We start from the raw sequence: 18,678 nt of genomic DNA on the forward strand, positions 1-18,678 counted from the left end.
GTGAGGTTATCTTTTCTAAAACGTTTTAAACAGCTGCTTGTAACTATTTTTTGAGTGTGTACATGAGTCTTTAAAAGGGAGCAGCCAACTCTTACATTGCTGAATTTCTCTGACAGGGTGAAGTTGGGTAACAGTCCAGCTCAAAGCTATGCGATAGCCATTGCTCATCTTTCTGGAGCTTTGAAGGATAATAAATAATTTGAATTATTATTTTTATAGCATGTTAAAGTGCATATAGATTTGTAATGAAGTAGAAAGTGAGGTTTTCATGAACATTTTTAATATAAATTGTGAGATTCAAGGAAATTTTTGTCATAGGTCATGCTGTGTTCACTACTCATTATTAATTAGAGGTACTTTAGAATGAGGAGGTAGGACATGTTTTCGTTATTCCCCCCTCCCCTTACCCAATAAAAATTACATATACACTTTTAACTTTAACCCAGGAACAACACTCTTAATGACAACCTAGCAATTGAGAGCATCGCATAATATGTCCTGAAGCAATCACAGTGTTTTTTCTTTTCCTTCTTTGTCATTACTCTGTCTTCCTTTTTGGGGAGGGGGAGCTTCGCTTCCTGGATCTTTTATTTCTTTTTTCTGTTTGTCACTACTATTAGCATCTGTTAGTAGAGGGTTATTATTAATTACAATAATGTGTATTTTAAAGCATCCCTTAACTGAATGAACCATACGCTTTTAAAGGCCAGGTCGTCACTACTGTAGGCAGTGAGGGCCGCCTGGTCTCTGTTGCAGCTACTCAGTTTGTTGTTACACGCAAGAGCTGCCACAGGTGGTGCCTAAAGAATGCACGTGGTTGCATTCCAGGAAAACTCACTGATGGACACTACTATTTGAATTTCTTATAATTTTCATATGTCATGAACTGTTGATTTTTCCACTTAAAAGTATAAAATTCATTCTTGGCTTGTGGGCAGTGAAAACAGGGGCAGTGGGGAGGGTTTTGCCTGTGGGCCCTAGATTGCCCGGCCTCTCCACAGCATGTTGTGTATGCCTGTAATACTGGATTTAGTCCCTGGAACTGTCAGGGACTCATGTGTTTTTAGTGACTTCTTGTTGACCCCAAAGTGATTCTAATTTACATCTTCGTAACATTAAGATGCAGGTACGTTTTAATAAAAATTCCAGTGACCTTTATGAAAATACCAGTTTTAATCAATTTACATAGACTTTCTCAGTCAGTTAGGAAATTAATCAATTTCAAGTTGGTCTCTTACACTTATCACTTAGTAAATACATGAAATATATCAAATGTATATAATGCTGAAGGCTAATTTCTTTCAAACTCTACTTAGAATCATGTGTTTCAATAATTGGGTAGCCCTTAATGATTGTTCCCTTTAGCTTCTCCACCCCTCCTCCTCTCCTGAATTTATTTTGACATGAATTATGGAATTAAAATGTTCTTAGTGATGGATGACACTTGCATGGTATTTAGGCCCAGTTAAATACTCTTCAGTATACAATGTACATACAGACTCATGGGTTGGCCTGGCAAGCCATTCCTCACGGTTACGTGGCGATTTCTCAGAATGTGTTAGGGAGCTCTGAAATGGAATGTATTCGTGGGCCTTTGGAAGAAAACCACCTTGTAAGTTGGAGACTCACTGTTTCTTATCCTAAGAAAACCAAGTCTTTTAGTGATTGATTTGTTTGCGCTGTCCTTGCTCATTGGCCCCCAGCAGTAGAAGAGCCGTTTTCTGGAGTCCCCAATCCTCCGTGGAAAGAAGATACGACTGATCATGACCTATCTGTCATTTCCCCAGCGCTTCGTGTTAGGCACAGCAGAACCCTCAGTAACATGCAGAAAGGAGGATGAGATGAGAGAAGAATGTAATAATTTTGATTTTCTACATCCTCATGTAATCTTACTCCTCCTACTGAAGTCACACAAGATAGGTTCCTGTTCAGCTATTTCTGAGACTGTGTTTTTGTCTTTTTTTTTAACAGTTTATAAACTCACCCTGGGATAATGGCACTAAAAATGACTTTTCCCTTTTTAATTCATATAGAAATATTCTTTAAGTAGGAGTTGTTAACTCAGAATGGTTATAAAAAAGAGACATGTTTCCAGATTAATCCCATTCAGGGCTGGTTTTAAATCTCAGTAGTTTATTGTGTTGGTGTTATTGAAATATTAGATAAGGTGACAAAAATCATCAAGAGCTTGTGATTTTTTGACAAGTCAATTCCAAGCTGTGGTGAGAGTTAATGTCTAAATAAGTTACTGTTTTATTATATACTTCTCTCTTTTAAAATCTCAGATTACCATACTTCCCCTGTTGGAAGGAAAAATGGTTGCAAAATGAGCAGGAAATTTATTCCTTTCCACTTATGTGGCATAAATTGTTCGCCTCATATGAGCTGACGAATTGCTGTTTCCAAGGCTGACATAATAGTTTTTGTTTTATTAAACAACTATAAATCTCATCTGATATGGTCTTAGTGATAACAGAAAGAAAACTATAAGTTAATATCTGTTCCATTGCACTGCTTAGAAATAATTGTTAATAGTAAAGTTTCATTTTTCCAAACATAATTTGATCTCACATAATTGATAGAAGAAAATTCAGGAAATTTGTTCAGTCTCTGTTTACAGATGAGTTCTTAAAAAAGAACCGCCACATGCAATAATCCAAATGAAATCTGTTTATGTAACAATGCAGGCAGAATTTATAGTAAGCACTCAGAATGAATTACTGACAGCTAAAGGAGCAGCGTGTTCTTTTACATACTGTGATCCTTGTGCAAAATTTTTCTTGATATATTTTGTGATATGTTTTTGCAGCATTTTTGGTTGGTTGGTTTGTTTTAAGAAGCACAAAGGACAAAACCTTAGGGACTTCATTTGAAATTTCCTGTTCAGTTACTGAGGATCACAGAGAAAGAGGCACAGTGACTGCTCAGCTTTTCCTTCACCGGGAGGGGGAAAGCATGCCTAATTTTTGTTCTTTCTGAATAGTCTTCCTTTAATAACAAACTGAGTTACGATTTTGAATCGTGATTCTAGCCCTTTGGATTGCTCCTTATAATTGGTCACTTTCCTTAGATTTTCTCATAATAATGAAAATCAAGCCGGCTAATTGCCTATGTATCTCTGTGTTTGGAATAGACGTTGAAACACCAGTTTGTCTTGTTCAAGAACTTAGCTGGGTTACACCAAGGGTCAAGGTTCAATGTCACATCAGCTTCAGAGTTATGAACTCCTACTCAGCTATTTAGCCTGTGGTTAACTAATGAATCATAATTCTCACAGCATTCTTACCGATGGGAATACTGTGACTGGGGTCATATTAAAAATTTGAAGATGGATTCAAACTATAAGAGCCAAGTTTATTACTGAAATATTTCAACTGCATGAATAGAAGAGGGAGGGTCTCTGGAGTTCCTATTAGCAGACAAGTAACTTATCTGGATGGAGGTTATAAGGGCTTTGGAAAAGAAGGAGAAGGCTGAAGCTTCAGTCAAGGCGATTAGGTTAGAAATAAGCAGGTTCCTCCTGACAGGGGAGAAATCGAAGCAAGTCACAAACCTGCATGAGATTACCTTACCAGAAGTCTTGTTTTGTTTTTGATTAGATGATAAATTCTCCCACTTGAAGCTCTCTCTCTGGGACCTTAGTCCCATGAAATCTTTCCTGCTCCCTCACCTGTCCTTTCCTCAGTTCCTTGTGGGCAGTGGGGGTTCTAGTCCACGTATCTATACTAGGTTAACTCTTGAAGTTCTACTCTTGGCCCGACTTTTAAAATAATTCTAAACCAGTACATTTTTCCCTTTGATACTGTAGGACCACTTAGCTATATTCCCCTCTCATTAAACAGCCTCAGGAGGGAGCAGATTGAGGACTCCGAATGGGAAAGAGGGAGACATGGCTGAGATAGTAGTTAATTTTGGGGGAGTCTAGTTCAAGAAATACCGTATAGCAATGCTAGGTGTTTGAGCTATATAAGTGGAAGAAACTGAGTCCCTTATCTCTCCTGAGAATTTCAGCTCTCCTGGAGCTGAAGTTCTGGTAGAAGGAAGAGGAGAAACACAACAAATATGTAAGTATTTTGTTGGTCATGGAAATAAGTGATCTGGAAAAAAAAGAAGAAGGCAAATTGGCTGGGGAGTGACGTTGGCTGTTGGCACAAGAGATGTGATTTTACATGGTGTGTATGGGAGAGTAGGAACTAGTTCCCTGACTAAGTGACATCTGAGCAGAGGCTTGAATGAAGGGGAGAGCCAAACCTTGGTTGTAACTGGAGGAAGAGCGTCCTGAGGAGAGGAAACAATTAGTGCAAATGCCCTTCGGCAGGAGCATGCTTGATCTATCAGAGGGGCACATGGAGGCTAGGAATTTGAGATCAGGGAGCCGGCATGTTTGGGTTCTGGTGAAGGCTCTCTGGTGTGTTGCTGAGTGCCCACTTCCTGTTGTGTCCTCATTGGTTGGAAATAGTGAGACAGCTTCCTGGGCCCTCTTTAAAAAGGGCACTAATCCCATCATGAGGGCTTCACCTTCATGATCTAAATACTTCCCAAGAGCTTCACTTCTGTATACCATCACACTGTGGATTAGGGTTTCAGCATAAGAATTTTGGGGAGGCAAACACTTAACCCATAACATTAAATGAAGAATGTTTAAAGGAGAGAGTGAGCTATTTGAAGAAGGAGAGAGTGATCTGACATATCGATTGCTGTTTGTTGTGTCAAGTAAGTATACAATTGGAAATTAACTATTGGATTTGGCAGTGTGGAACTCATTGGTGGTCTTACCTTAGTACCTACTTAACCTTTTCCACTCTCTCTATTACTGTGCAAGTCTAGCCCCATTTGGTTCACAGTTCTTGCCCAGCTTGCTTCCAAATAATTGTACTGTGGCACCTGTTGTAGCCTTTACCCTTGAATTTGACAGAGAGATTGATTTGTGAAGTTTGCCATGTAGAGTTCTCCATGTAGAGAACAGAAATTCCCTAAGAGAAAGACGTGTATGAAGGAATGAGGTTATAGATTTGGATTATTCTCCAGTTTGCAGACCTGTAATTTAGATATCATTCCACCCCTGTAATTTTGAGTTGCTAATGACTGCTGTCATTTAGACATGCAAAGTGCATTTTGATTTTTTATTGATTTTTTTTTTTTTTGAGAGAGAGAGAGAAATTTCAGTTTTTTGTTCTGTTCATTTATGCATCCATTGGTTGATTCTTGTGTGTGCCCTGACCGAGGATCGAACCTGAAACCGTAGCACATCAGGACGATGCTCTAACCAACTGAGCTACCCAGCCAGGGTTGTTTTGATATTTAAAAAAACCTTACAGGTCATTAATAAATTTCCACTAAAATGTTTAAAAAATGTAAAGGTCAATAAAAATGTTCTGATGGAATGCAGTGTTGGAAAAGATTTAAATCTACAATAACTGGATAATGAGTCCTATTGTCAGATTATTTTCGAGGGTCTTCACTTTGCCAAGAAGTTCTCTTTTTGGGTGATTCAGAAACAGAATATCTGAGTTTTTAGGACTGTTTGGCAGAAGAGAGTTTTTCACTAGTATTCACAAATGTGGTAGATGTAAAGAAATGAATCACATTTGGAGTCATGTGTAATGTTCAGACATGACTGTTAGGTCAGTGAGTATGTTCATTACTTGGAGGATGCCTGCAAGATATTGGTGCTTACAGTTAGACCTGAATGATGGTCTTGAACATGTTTTGAATTTTCTTGAACTTCGCTTTAATAAGAGGAATTTCATTGTATATCATAAATGTCAAATCTCAAGTAGGATGTTCACTGAGAATCATTCCTTTTCTCATGTTATTGTTCATATTCAGTGTGAACCCCCTTCAGTGAGGTGTGTTTAAAGATACCTTTAATTATAGTGATTAGCATGTTAATCAGATTTGTATCTATTAAGAAAATAATCTTCAGTTATGTATTTTTGCAAAGTATTACTCTTGAAGTTTCATTCTAAGGGAAATAACATTTCATGACATGTAGCTCTTGGGGCAAACAGGAGTTTTTATTTTAAATTATTCAAAATTTGCTCACCTAGCAATGTAAATCTTTACAGGTTAGACAACAAATAGATTTGAGAAATTTGACAGAGTCGAAGGTGTTGTTAAGTAATCGTGTTTATGCCCTAGATTTCTGAAATAATGTTTTTTGTCTGATTTATTCCCTTAATTATACAATACATATATTTGTACATACACTCTTTAGTAGATCTGATACCAATTGTCCTAAGTCTGTCTAAGTGTCTTTGAGTCTTATTTGTTGCATGAGGATGAGAATAAATAGTCCATTGTTTGGGAAACACTAACTGAGATGCTGTGTGTGGATGTGGTGGGCTCAGTGTTCGGTACATCACAAACACTCAAAATTTCTTTTTCTAATCAGAATTGTAGTGTCAAATATCTGTTGTGTTAGGGAGAGTATGATAAATTGCTTCACTTTTGAAAGCTGTGTGGGAACATTTACTGGACCCTCAGTACTAGGCACCAGGATAAACAATGATGATAAGATAGAGCATGTTGTCCTTAAGGAATTTACAGTCTGAGGTTTAGGTTCACAGCAAGATTAAGAGGAAGGTACAGAGAGTTCCTGGACACACCCTTTCCCCACGCGTGCAAGCCTCCCTCATTATCATCACCCTCCACCACATGGTACATTTGTTACAGTTACTGACCCTGCATCTACACATCATCATCACACATTGTCCATAGTTTATATTAGGTTTTGCCTTTGGTGTTACATATTCTGTGGGCTTGGACAAATGTATAATGAAATGTATCCATCACTGCAGTATCATACAGAGTAGCTTCACTGCCCTAAAAATGCTCTGTGTTCCCCCTGTTCATCGCTCCTTCCCCACTAACTCCTTGGCCTTTTGTAGAACATCATACAGCTGTAATCATGCATGATGTGACCTTTTCAGATTGACTTTTTTCACTTGTAACATGCATTTAATGCCCTTCTCTGTCTTTCTGTGTCTTGAGTGCTCCTTTATTTTTAGTGCAGAATAATATTTCATTGTCTGAACGTGCCAGTTTATTCGTCCATTCTACTGAAGGACATCTTGGTTGCTTCAAGATTTGGCAATTATGAGTAAAGTTGTGCTGTAAACAGATTTTGTGTAGACATAAATTTTCAACTCCTTTGAGTAAATACCAAGGAGCACAATTGCAGATTGTGTATGGTAAGAGTACGTTTAGTTTTGTCGTGAAACTACCAAACTGCCTCCCAGAGAGGCTGTACCACTTTTCATCCTCACCAGCCGTGATTGAGAGTTCTTACTGCTTCATACTGCCAAAATTGCGTGGTGTTGGTGTTCTGGATTTTGGCCATCCTAATAGGTATGAACTGGTATGTCACTGTTGTTTTAATTTACTTTTCCCTGATGACATATGATGTGTCATGTGCTGTTGTCATCTGTATATCTTTTTTGGTGAGGAGTCTGTTAAGGTGTTTGGCCCTTTTTAAAATCAGGGTTCTTTTTTCATTTGAGTTTTAAGGGTTTTTTTTGGTGTGTATTTAGGGTAACAGTCATTTATTAGATGTATCTTTGCAGGTATTTTTCTCATTCTTTTTATGTCGTTTTTCACAGAGCAGGAGTGCTTAATTTTAATGAAGTTCAACTTATCAATTATTTTTTTCATGAGTCATGCCTTTGGTGTAGTAGTTTAAAAGGTGTCACTGTACCCAAAGCCTTCTAGGTTTTCTCGTGTGTTTTCTTCTAGGAGTTTTTATATTTTTGCATTTTGACATTTAGGTGTGTGATTCATGTTGAGTTATTTTTTTCAGAAGGATAATTTTTGTGTGCAATCTGCGTGTAGTTTCAATTTTTAATTTTTGCATATGGATATTCAGTCCCCAGAACCATTTGTTGAAAAGACTGTCTTTGTCTCATTGTATTGTCTTTGCTCCTTTGTCAAAGATCAGTTGACAGTATATATGTAGTCTGTTTCTTGGGTCTCTGTTCTGTTCCTCTGATCTGTTTGTCTATTCTTTTGTCACTAACCAAGTAATTGTGGTTACTGTAGTTTTACAGGAAATCTTAAGGTCAGGTAGTGTCAGTTCTCTCATTTTTTCTTCTCCTTCAGTATTGTATTGGCTATTCTGGATCTTTTACTTCTCCATAAAAACTTCAGAATCATTTTTTCAGTTTCTACCAACTAACTTGCTGAGATTTTGATTGAGATTGCAATGAATCTATAGATAAAGATCTGAAGAAATGACCTCATAATGATATTGAGTCTTTCTATCCATGAACATGGACTACCTCTCTATTTATTTACTTCTTTTTTGCTTTTGTCATAATTGTCTCTTGCTCTGGGAGGATCAGTCTTTTGTTTTTGTGTCTTTCAGCTGATTGAATGAGGCCCACCCACCTCAGGAGGCCAATCTGCTTTATCATGTCTACCAAGTAAATGTAAATCTCATCCAAAAACACCCTCACAGAAACATCCAGGAGAGTGTTTGACTAAATATCTGAGCACTGTGACCCAGTTGTGCTGACACAAATAAACCATCACAGACAGTAATGTGAAAATTTTTGAAAAATAAGCTGATTCATATAATTAAATATATATAAAGAGCAGGGTAATGTAAACTTTCTGGAAACTTGTTTCATTCTTTTTAAAACATACATCTAAGGGGAGCATTGGGAAAAATTTGAATGTAAATCATTTTACAGCAGGAGTGAACTCTACAGGAAGAAAACGTCAATTATATGTATGTGTGAGCGAGACACCTATGAGAAAAAAAATCTAAAAAGCAAGTGTCTTACCCCATGGAACTTAGAGCCCTGGACCTTTGTGATATGTCAGCTCAGTCTTGACAGTTTTGCTGCAGTGCAAGGTAATAAAGGACCTGTAGGAAGTTTTTCCTAGCGGAGAATAGAAAGTGGCAGATCTTTTGGAAGTTTTTTTTTTGTTTCGTTTTGTTTTAAAGCAGGAAAAGATTTAAAGCAACAGCAGAAGTGTCTCTAAGTTGAGATATGAACAGCTAGAGAAGAATTAGAATTGCAAGAATGAGAGAAATTCCATATTCTATTTGGATAAAAACCTCTTTCCAGTGAATAATGATAAAGTTTTGAATTTCTTCTAATAGTTTTAGAGGATTTTTATCTTCTAGGCTCTTAAAGATAAGTTTTAGAGTACTATGAGTTGTGCCTTGAAGATGTCATAAATAGTTATTTGTATGACTTTTGTAAGTCTTGGGTATTTCTAGTGCTAAGAGGTTCTGGGAAGCTTCAGAGAAAGCAAATGATCCTTTAGGAATACAGTAGGGATGTGTAGGACCTTGCATTTCTTTAATCTCTGGGTGATGCCCTAGTCTGAAATGAACAGTATTGGTGTTGCCTAATGTGCTCATATTGTGTCCTCACTTAGACGGAGAACTCCCGAGAAATATTAAACATCTGTCCTACCACATAAACATTTAATACCGTCTCTATTAAACGGGCAGATCTCTGGCTCTCTAGATTATGTATGCTGGAACTAAAATTTTCAGTGATAACTTATACAAATAAATAAAATAAGGCAAATAAAAGAAAAAACAAAAAGACGTGACAGTTCATTTGTGAATGCTAGTAGAGTGCTATTGAGTTAAATTGTATTTTATTGAAAGGCTGTGTATTATCCATGGTAACAGTGGTGCTTTATCTGAATTCAATAAGTTTTATTTCAACAAAAGATTAGTGAAAACAGATCTAATTTATAAATCCATCTAATCTGTCAGTTCCTCCTTCGTTTGCCAAGAATTTATTAAGCACCTGCTATGTGCAGTTGTTATGGGTATTGGGTACACAGAACTAACACAATGGACATGGATGGTTCCTAGCCTCATGGAGTGAACCATGGGGTGGGAGCTGCCATTAGATAAATGAATTCAAATGTGTAATTATAAATTGTGTTAAATTTTTGAAGGGAAAGAATTTGAGACTCCAAGAGAGAATACAGTTGATCCTAAGACTTCGGAGCAATCGGGGAGGAAGTCGGGGGTGAGATGAGTTGAATGGGGACGGACTGGGGGAAAGTGTTTCTATGCAGAAGGGAGGGGGTATGAGGAGCCCTAATGGGCCCATTAGAAGATGAGTTTACAGAGAACCAGGGTAGAGAGCACAGGCACAGGGATTATTAGTGGAGACGGGCAATCATGCAGCACATTGGGTCAGGCAGAGGAGTTTGCAATTTATTCTAAGATTCAATGGCTGAGTGACATGATCTCACCTATTCTTTTAAAAGGCTATTGCTGAACATCCTATATGAGCTTTGCTATGCTTAACAAAGAATTAAAATCTAATATATAAAGAGCTCCTGCAAATCAACATTTTTTAAAAAGGATAAGCATATAGGAAAATGAACAAAGGATATGAATAGTAAGTTCCCAGAAAAGAAAGGTGAGTTGTCATAATGCCGTGATTCTAAATCTCACTGATAATCAGGCAGTTGAAATTGTGATTCTGAGGCTCTGAAGAGAGGTCTGGTTTGTAGAGGGAAATTGGTCATTGTCGGTATTGATGTGATTGAAGTCATTCGAAAGGATAAAATTAACCATGGCAGACCACAGAGTGAGAAGAAAGGAGAGGCAGCCCCGGACTGATTTCTAAGTAACACCAAATCATCGGAAGTTGAGTAAAGGAGGTCCACAGGGGTCACTGTGAAGAGAAGGCATGCTCAGTTGTGTCAAACATCAAAGTGAGGCTCAAGGAGGCAGTGGTGTGGGGATGTGCAGGTCTTTGGGGACAAGTGTAATTCAGTGCTTTGGCAGCTCTGGAGGAGGAAGTTGAAACTGGGTTGAGTTGGGGGTGGAGAGATAAGTCTTCTTTGCTTACATTTGATTTTGGAAGGGAGCCAAGAAGTAAGGTAGTAACTTGTTAGAAAAAAATATTCAAGGGAGTTTTTTTTAAAAAAAGAAAGGGTGGTTCTAAAGTGTATGTGATGGGTTAGCCCAGGGTTTTTTCTTTGTGCTGCAGTTATGAGTTGCTCCAGCTTCCCAGGGGCACTGGTGGGAAGGTCGGGTCGCAGAAGCTGGGACAGTCGCTGGGCCTGGGCAGCAAGGGTGGGGGTGGGTGGTTTTTAAGGAGCAGAACAGTCATGGAGGCAGCGGTGGCACCTTCAGGCAAGTGCCACTTCACTTCTCGTGTGTCCCTGTTGGGGACACTCCTTGCTGCTATTCCCCTAGATGGCATTGGATGCTATTCGGAAGAGCTGGCAAATAAAAACAGTATGCAGTTTCTAAAAATCCTCTCAACGGTACATTACTGCAAACAGATATTTACTGAGGTATTTGCCTTATTTAAACAGGCATAATAAAATACACTAAGAGCTCATTAGAATAAACTCATTTTTCAGTAAGATGCGACTTGTGTGAATTGCAGGAATGACTTACTGATGAAAAGTAAAGTTGTAAAGCAACTGCTTAAACCAGATTGGAATGTAAGTGTGATGAAATCTAGTTTGAATTCTGAGTTTTATGGTTACTGTCACAACAGTGCTATTTTTCTTGTTTCTGTGTGTAACATTAAGAACAGAAGTTTATTTGGATGTGGAAGAAATGTAGACTACAGGAACTATAGTGTGCTCTGTAGTATCAATTAAAAATTAAGTATAAATACCTGTGTATGTAATCATTCATATTGATAAAAGCATTGTGTATCATCTCTTCGCTGTTGATCTTGTTCTCATAAAAATCATCAAGTGACTGTGCATTAATAATCTCTGTACATCATGTTAAGATATTATTACTAAGTTTAGCCAGAATAATGGCATTGTACTGCTGTATAATAATTGGGAGTCAATTTTATAATAACATGAAGAAACAGGAATAGAAGCTAAAAATGAATTGGATTCTCATAACAGTTTACATTAGGAATTATTTTCTGGAAGTAATGGATGTTTTTGTGGGGTACACATTGGTCAGTGTTTCAAGATATGACAATGATGGCAAAATTAACAATAATATACAAATTAGGGAAGATTAAGAGATTAGAAAACTAAAACATGCCATGATATGCTGGAAGGAATTTTTATTTTAATGATAGTTTTTCAAGTTAATAAAATATTAGTTGTGATTTTTCTTTATACCCATGACCACCATTTTTTATCCATGATCTGATGTACAAGTTTATTAAAAGTTATATTTGGATTGCAAGAAGTTACAGTTCATAATTATAACATCATTTTTAGATATTTCATATATGTTCTTCTAAAAAAGAAAGTTTGCATGTTATAAAGTAGTTGAATGCATTAAAGAAGGAATGATTGGTTGCATTATCAAAAAAATGCTTCACTTTTTGCAAGGGTTGATTGATACTATATGCCTGCATTATAGCTACTGGGAAGTTTATGTTTATTTTCTCATTTAATCCTTAGAACCACCCAATGAAGGAGTCCCCATTAAAAGTCACATATAACCACATAATATTGTGTAGAAAGTTAAATAGCAAAGGTCTTTCTTAGTAAGGGTCTGCATAAATACTGTCCAAGGTTTTAATGATTATGGCATAAATATTAAATGTTCTAATTATGTAGAATATTCTGAGGTTCTTACCACTTACTTTTCCTATTTTAACCTAATGTGACTATTATGAGAAGTCTGTCATTTGCTTCCAACAATTTTTAGATAATGCCTTTGTTAAATCTTGTTCTCCAGAGCAAAATAATGATACTGCTTTTTGTAACTATACAAGTATATTTATAAAACTGAAAGAGTACTGAATGCTTGAACCCCAGTATGTAATGGGGCCCACTGCACATAGTAGGAGCTTATCGATCCTCTTGAATCCTTTTATCATACATATATCCTTCTGTTTGTAGGAACAATTTAATTCAAACCCTCTGAAAAATTAATGTCGATTCTCTTTTAAAAATCTTCAAGGGAAGGAACTCCGTAGTCTTTTGTTTTTAACAGTAAATGTAAGTGGTTCCATTTATAATTTATGATTCACTACTGCCTCCTTTCTTTAACAAAGTCAGTGTTAAAAATATTTCCCCGATAAGTCAAAGGCTTCTGCGTCACATCTTCTTGTGAGCCCAGTTCTCTTGTGAGTTAGGAGATTCTGTGTACTGAGCATTCTCATTTATCTCTCCTTTCTCCAGATACCCCATTAGAGTAATAGGATAGGAATAAGAAAAGTACATAAACCAACAACTAGAAGGAGTTGAAGAGGGGCCAGCACAGAAATGTCAAAAAGCTGCTGGCAACCTGAAACCTGAAGGAGTCTTGGTGACTGCTAAAACTTTGTGGGGACTTCCCCTCATGGGGTCCCTCAAAGGCTCGGGACGTTCAATGCCAGAAGAGTGGAGTCCCTTGTGGGGCTGAAAATCCCAGGGTTTAACAGGATGCTTGTAGTCAGAACACTTCCTGGTTCAAGCGCCCCCCCCCCACCCTTTTGGTATACTCCCATGTTTATATAAGGCATATGTGTGGTTCCATTTTATGAACATGTGTCTTTTTTAATCCCTGTAGCATCCTATAAACAAAATGTTGTAGGCACCATTATACTGGTGAGCACAGAGCATAAGAGAAACTGAATACGTTACTCAGCATCGTACGGCCCGTGATGGCAGAGCCCACCCCAGAGCCCAGGTGCTCCCCACACTGTGACTTTGCCAACCTCACCATTATGGTGGTATCCTTCTGTAACAACTCTGTTCCTTTAGTTTTGAGCTAAGAGTCATGCTTTTGAAGCACCTAAACAACCTGTCCACCACTTGAGTCTTGAGTCTCTCAGAAAGGCTAAGTATTGGATGTACACAGGCGGTACCCGGGTCCGCTGGCTCTTCATGTGATGTGAAGGTCAGAATCACTGTGTGGGGGGATAGGAATCGTATTACCACCTGTTGCTGGTTTTACAAACCCTGTGGTGCCCCAGGAAGGCTCAGGGCCTCCCTGGGTGTGAATCTAACCCGACTAAGGCTTTCGAGATCTATAGCTTGGGAGATAATGCCAGGAAGTTACATTTTTCTCAGGTCTTGGGTTCCGAGCACTTGTGGAATATTGGCCTTGAAGGTCTGATATTTCTTTTTTCAGAAGATGCCTTTGATACATACATTCCTTCCTTTCCACTGAGCTGTCACTCCTGTTTTGGGCCCTGTCTCTCGTACTTAGTTTATCTGCAGTAGCTTCTACCTTGGTTTTTCTACCATTAGATTCTTGTTTTCCATTCAAGCCTATTTTTTCTTTAATTGGCCCTATTCTTTGTACACAAAGATATCCTGTTTATTGAACATCCTTGTTGACCTTTTTTAGCTGTACATTATTTTACTCTACCACCAAACAGTATTTCGCAGCGCTCTGTGCTCAGACTGCCGGATCTGCCAGGGGACCGCACTGCCTTTCTTCCTTTCCTCACTCACTTCCTCACTCTCATTAGTGCATGTTGTTCCTCTCAATCTAAAAATCTCTTCTTTTTCTCTCCATCTATACACCTTTTATATAATACAGAGCCTGGTTTTATTTTCTCACCTGGGAAATTTTCCCCAATTCTTCTAGCCCTCATTGATCTCTTTCTTCTTGGAACCAACTGAGCTACATACTTTATAATAACTATTCCTCACAGAAGTTTCTAAATAGGTTGTAAGACTTCAGTATCCTCTACTTAATCTCCTTCCTGCCCAGCAAAATCTAGGCACCTGGTAGGTATGAAGTCACCCATTGTTGACAGATTTGTTGTTGTGATTTTAGTACTTCAGGATGGTTCTTAAAACTAAGAGAAATGTTAAAATAATACACATATACAACAAAGTGTTGTGCTTTTAAGTTCATTTGATATTTGAGTGGTGTTGAAGTATGTTTCTTCTCTTTTGTCTCATCAGCAATCAAAGAAAAGTACACAGACTGGACAGAATTTCTCATTCGTGATTTGACTGGTTCCCGGACAGCACCTGCGAACCTCCTGGAAGGTGTATGTATTATTGTTTACAGCTATTCTATGTCTGAAGCATCACAGTTACTTGAGCTCAAACCTAAGAGCACCTTTGCATATATCCTTCTGCAGGTACATGTTTACACACAGGTATCTATGTCCAAAGAGTCTAACTTTTTTTTTTCTTTAAGTTACTCAGGTTATTGATTCTAATGACATTGAAAAATTTTTATCTGTGGTACAACCAATAAATTGAAAATTTGCTTCTATGTGAACAAATTTTTAAATAATAATTTGTTAGACCATATTCTCACTATCCTGTCTGTTTAAGCCTCTAACTTATATTAGTGAATGTAAATACAATCCTGTAGAACAACTGTTTTGTATAGGTGAAACTAAGCATATATAAGCTCTAGTATAGTCTCAGTATATTGATAAATTGTTCCATTAACTATTCCATTCTGGATGCATAACCCCAAGATTTAAATACATGTGTTAAGTAATGATTAAATTAACTTCTGTTATAAAAACAAGAGAATTAATGGCTAATCATATTTAAATGTAATTAAGGTGATTTAAAGTATTGGAAAAATAGTTTAATCTGATATCTTGATGGTTAATATGAAAATAATTTTATGATGAAACATTTCACTTTTACTGTATATAATAGAACAGGAAGAGAAATGTATTGCGTTACAAATAATTATTGAGTTAACAAATCTGTTTGAAGAATGCTTCTGAAAAAGGGGAAACAATGAATAATAAGGAATATGGTGTGGATTTCGACAATATAATTATTCTCTTAAACCTTCCATAAATTTCCCTTCTCTCATAAAATATATTGATACTTTGGAACACAACTGTCTAATATATTGGGTTACTGGGTTTGGTTTTGTGAAGATTTTGCCTGGTGTGTTTGTTTATCTTAATGGCTACTACTTTTATTGTTTGGTTAACAAATTATAGTGATGACTTTTCACCCTTTTAAAAAGACAAGTTGTTGCACTCTCTTAGGTTTTTTAAAACATAATTGCCAACAAGGCTGGCTGAACAAACACCCTTTCATATGTTAACATATGCTAAGATTGCTTAGGTAGAGCAGTAATTACATATATTCTCTAAACCAACTATCAAGTTAAATGTAGAAATAACCTGACATAATAATCTAATTTAGTGTATGTCATTACTGTGTATTACACATGCCATCCACACATATTCATGCTTTATGCAAGTAATCAAAGTATGAGAGAGGGTCTTGATATACAGCAGTGGGCATTGTAAGACATGTGTCTGTTGAATCCGGGTATAAACCTGCAGGCCCATATTAGAAAAGTAGACATTCTGCTACTACACCCTTTCTAGCTCAAAGCAAATTTGGGTATAACTCTTCCTAAAAGCATACTCATTTCTAACAAATGCAGTTTTATCTGGGAAGGGTGATTTGTTTGGTGAGAACTTAGCACAAACTGTTATTTCCTATTGACTTGTGATTTTTGTTGTTGGATACAGAGTTGGATATATGGAAGTGTGTGTGGGAGGAAGGGGGGGAGGGGGCGAGTCTGTGGAAAGAATGGGGGTGGAGGGAAACACCAGATTGTTTGCCAATAGCTTGGATGATGGTGTGAAAAAATATTATCTTCTGCTGTCATCTGTTTCCATGAGAACCTTAAAATAAAGTTTAAAATAAGGAGTTTTGCTTCTGTTTAAACAGCCTCTGCGAGGGAAAGGCCCTATAGACCTCATTACAGTTGATTCCTTAATAGAACTTCAGGATTCTCAGAACCCTTTTCAGTACTGGATAGTTAGTGTGATTGAAAATGTTGGAGGAAGATTACGCCTTCGCTATGTGGGATTGGAGGACACTGAATCCTATGACCAGTGGTTGTTTTACTTGGATTACAGACTTCGACCAGTTGGTTGGTGTCAAGAGAATAAATACAGAATGGACCCACCTTCAGGTAAGCTCTGAAGCTTTTGCTGCTGTGAATTCTTTGAAAAAAAGATGTGCTTTTTTCTGGATGTGTCTCTGGGAAATTTATGAGCTCTGTGGTATCCTGTACATCTGAGTATGTGAATATTAAGCGTTTTAACTTAAGAATACTTTCTATAGCGAATAAAACCTAAGACCTCAAAGAATAGTGTTCTAAAAGTAGCAAATTGTGTTGGCGGCTGTGGAAAAGTGGATCTAGTTCCTCTGGAATCACTGCTTCAAAAACGAAAGACAATAGATTGGAATTGGTTATATTCTCCCGTTTTCTTTGGGGATTTTGATAGTCTTGCAGGGAGGTTCCTGAACCTCCATCAGTCTATCCATTCATGCATCCATCCATCCGTTCATTCTCCATCTCTCCATTTACCCATCTGAGTATCCAGACCCAATGCTTATCATGGTATAATCTGTTCTAACTTGGAAATAGCAAAGAGAAAAAAATCGCCATGCTTTTTCCCCTGACATATCAAAGGTTTTAATTAGCTTCAAATGCACTGCCAAGTGACTTTCCCTAGACTTCTTTGGATAGAGTAGTGCTTTATGCTTTCTGACATACCTAAAGGGCAGCAATCTCAGTGTTTACAAAATAATAATTCTTGAATGTTTACTATATTCCAGGTGATTTTACATCTGCTTTGTTGTTTATTTTGATTCCAAAAAAGTGCTGCATGTTTGGTGTGAACATTTTTTTTTACAGCAGAGAAAATTGAGACTGGGTTTAATCTACTTATCCAGGGCGATCCAGTTTACTACGGAGGGGTGCATTATAATTAAATCTCAGGTCCTTTGCCCATTCGATTTCCCCTGCCGCCCCTTACTAGCCTCACCAAACTTCGGGTGGGTAGCCTTGGAACAAAAATGTTGGATTCTTACGGAATTAAGGATGCCAGGGAAGAAATACGCATTTCTTCTAGAAATGCTGATCTTCATACTGGTGAACTTTGCAGGTTTATTGGAAGCAAGGAACTGGATCTTTGCTTTATTAAAATTGCCAGAGAATTTCCTCCTGCATTAGTTGTCACTGTTAGTCTTGAGTAAATGAAGCTGAGGAGTTATATTTCCGTTTTCTGTCACTCAAGGGAGTTAATTGAAAAAACTTCCTGGTTCTGTATCTCATGTGTTTGCATTTGTGTTGAATTTGACAGGCATATAGACATGTAGCATGGTACTTTATTAGTATTATTGTTGTCAGCGTTTTGAGAAGCAGCCAAGAAATCCATTTATACCCTGAGTAATTTTGGACTTTGATGACAAACAAAGGGCTTGTCGGCTGCCGAGGAGAGATCTAAGCTCACGTTTGCCTCGGGATTCATAACACTGCAGGAGAAATTTACTTCGTGTGGAAAGCCGGGCGTATGAATCTTAGCTTAGTATCTAATTGCTTTATAAATTTAGGGGAAACACATATTTGCCTGTGTAAAAATTTATAGCAAAACAAAGGATTACTAGTAGCTTCTTAGGCTCTTTGAAATGTTTCTTACCCGTGAAATCGTGAGACTAGAACTCAAAGCGTGAATGGAAAATGTCAAGGTAGAAACTTAGGAAATATTTGCATATGCGAGCTCTTCTTTTCACATAATTTGATCTCTTTATAAGATAAGAATAAGTCATGTTTATTTGTCTTAGTCATTTTTCTGGACATGAGTTGTCCATTTCATTGAAGAGTTAGTTGTATGAGTCCTTAAAGACTTTGAGGCATTCCTCATTAAGAAGTTTTTTTCCCAACATTTAAATTGTCAGCAAGAAAGGCTACATATGTGAATGGGAAAATAAAAGGAATAAAATGAGAGGAAATGACTCTCAAAATGTGCAGTAGTTACA

General features: G+C 37.4%; 1 protein-coding gene across 1 annotated transcript in view; it reads left to right on the forward strand.

Moving 5' to 3' along the window:
* SFMBT2 (Scm like with four mbt domains 2) overlaps positions 1-18,678 on the forward strand; it is a 214,057-nt gene that overhangs the window by 85,510 nt on the left and 109,869 nt on the right. Inside the window, exons 5-6 of the mRNA XM_054593939.1 lie at positions 14,818-14,906; positions 16,579-16,825. Of these exons, the coding sequence (XP_054449914.1) occupies positions 14,818-14,906; positions 16,579-16,825 (336 nt within the window). The remainder of the gene's footprint in view (positions 1-14,817; positions 14,907-16,578; positions 16,826-18,678) is intronic.

This window comes from Pteronotus mesoamericanus, unplaced genomic scaffold, assembly GCF_021234165.1.
Source record: "Pteronotus mesoamericanus isolate MK-2021 breed Mesoamerican mustached bat unplaced genomic scaffold, CSHL_Meso_final contig_130, whole genome shotgun sequence".
Classification (NCBI taxonomy): Eukaryota; Metazoa; Chordata; class Mammalia; order Chiroptera; family Mormoopidae; genus Pteronotus; species Pteronotus mesoamericanus.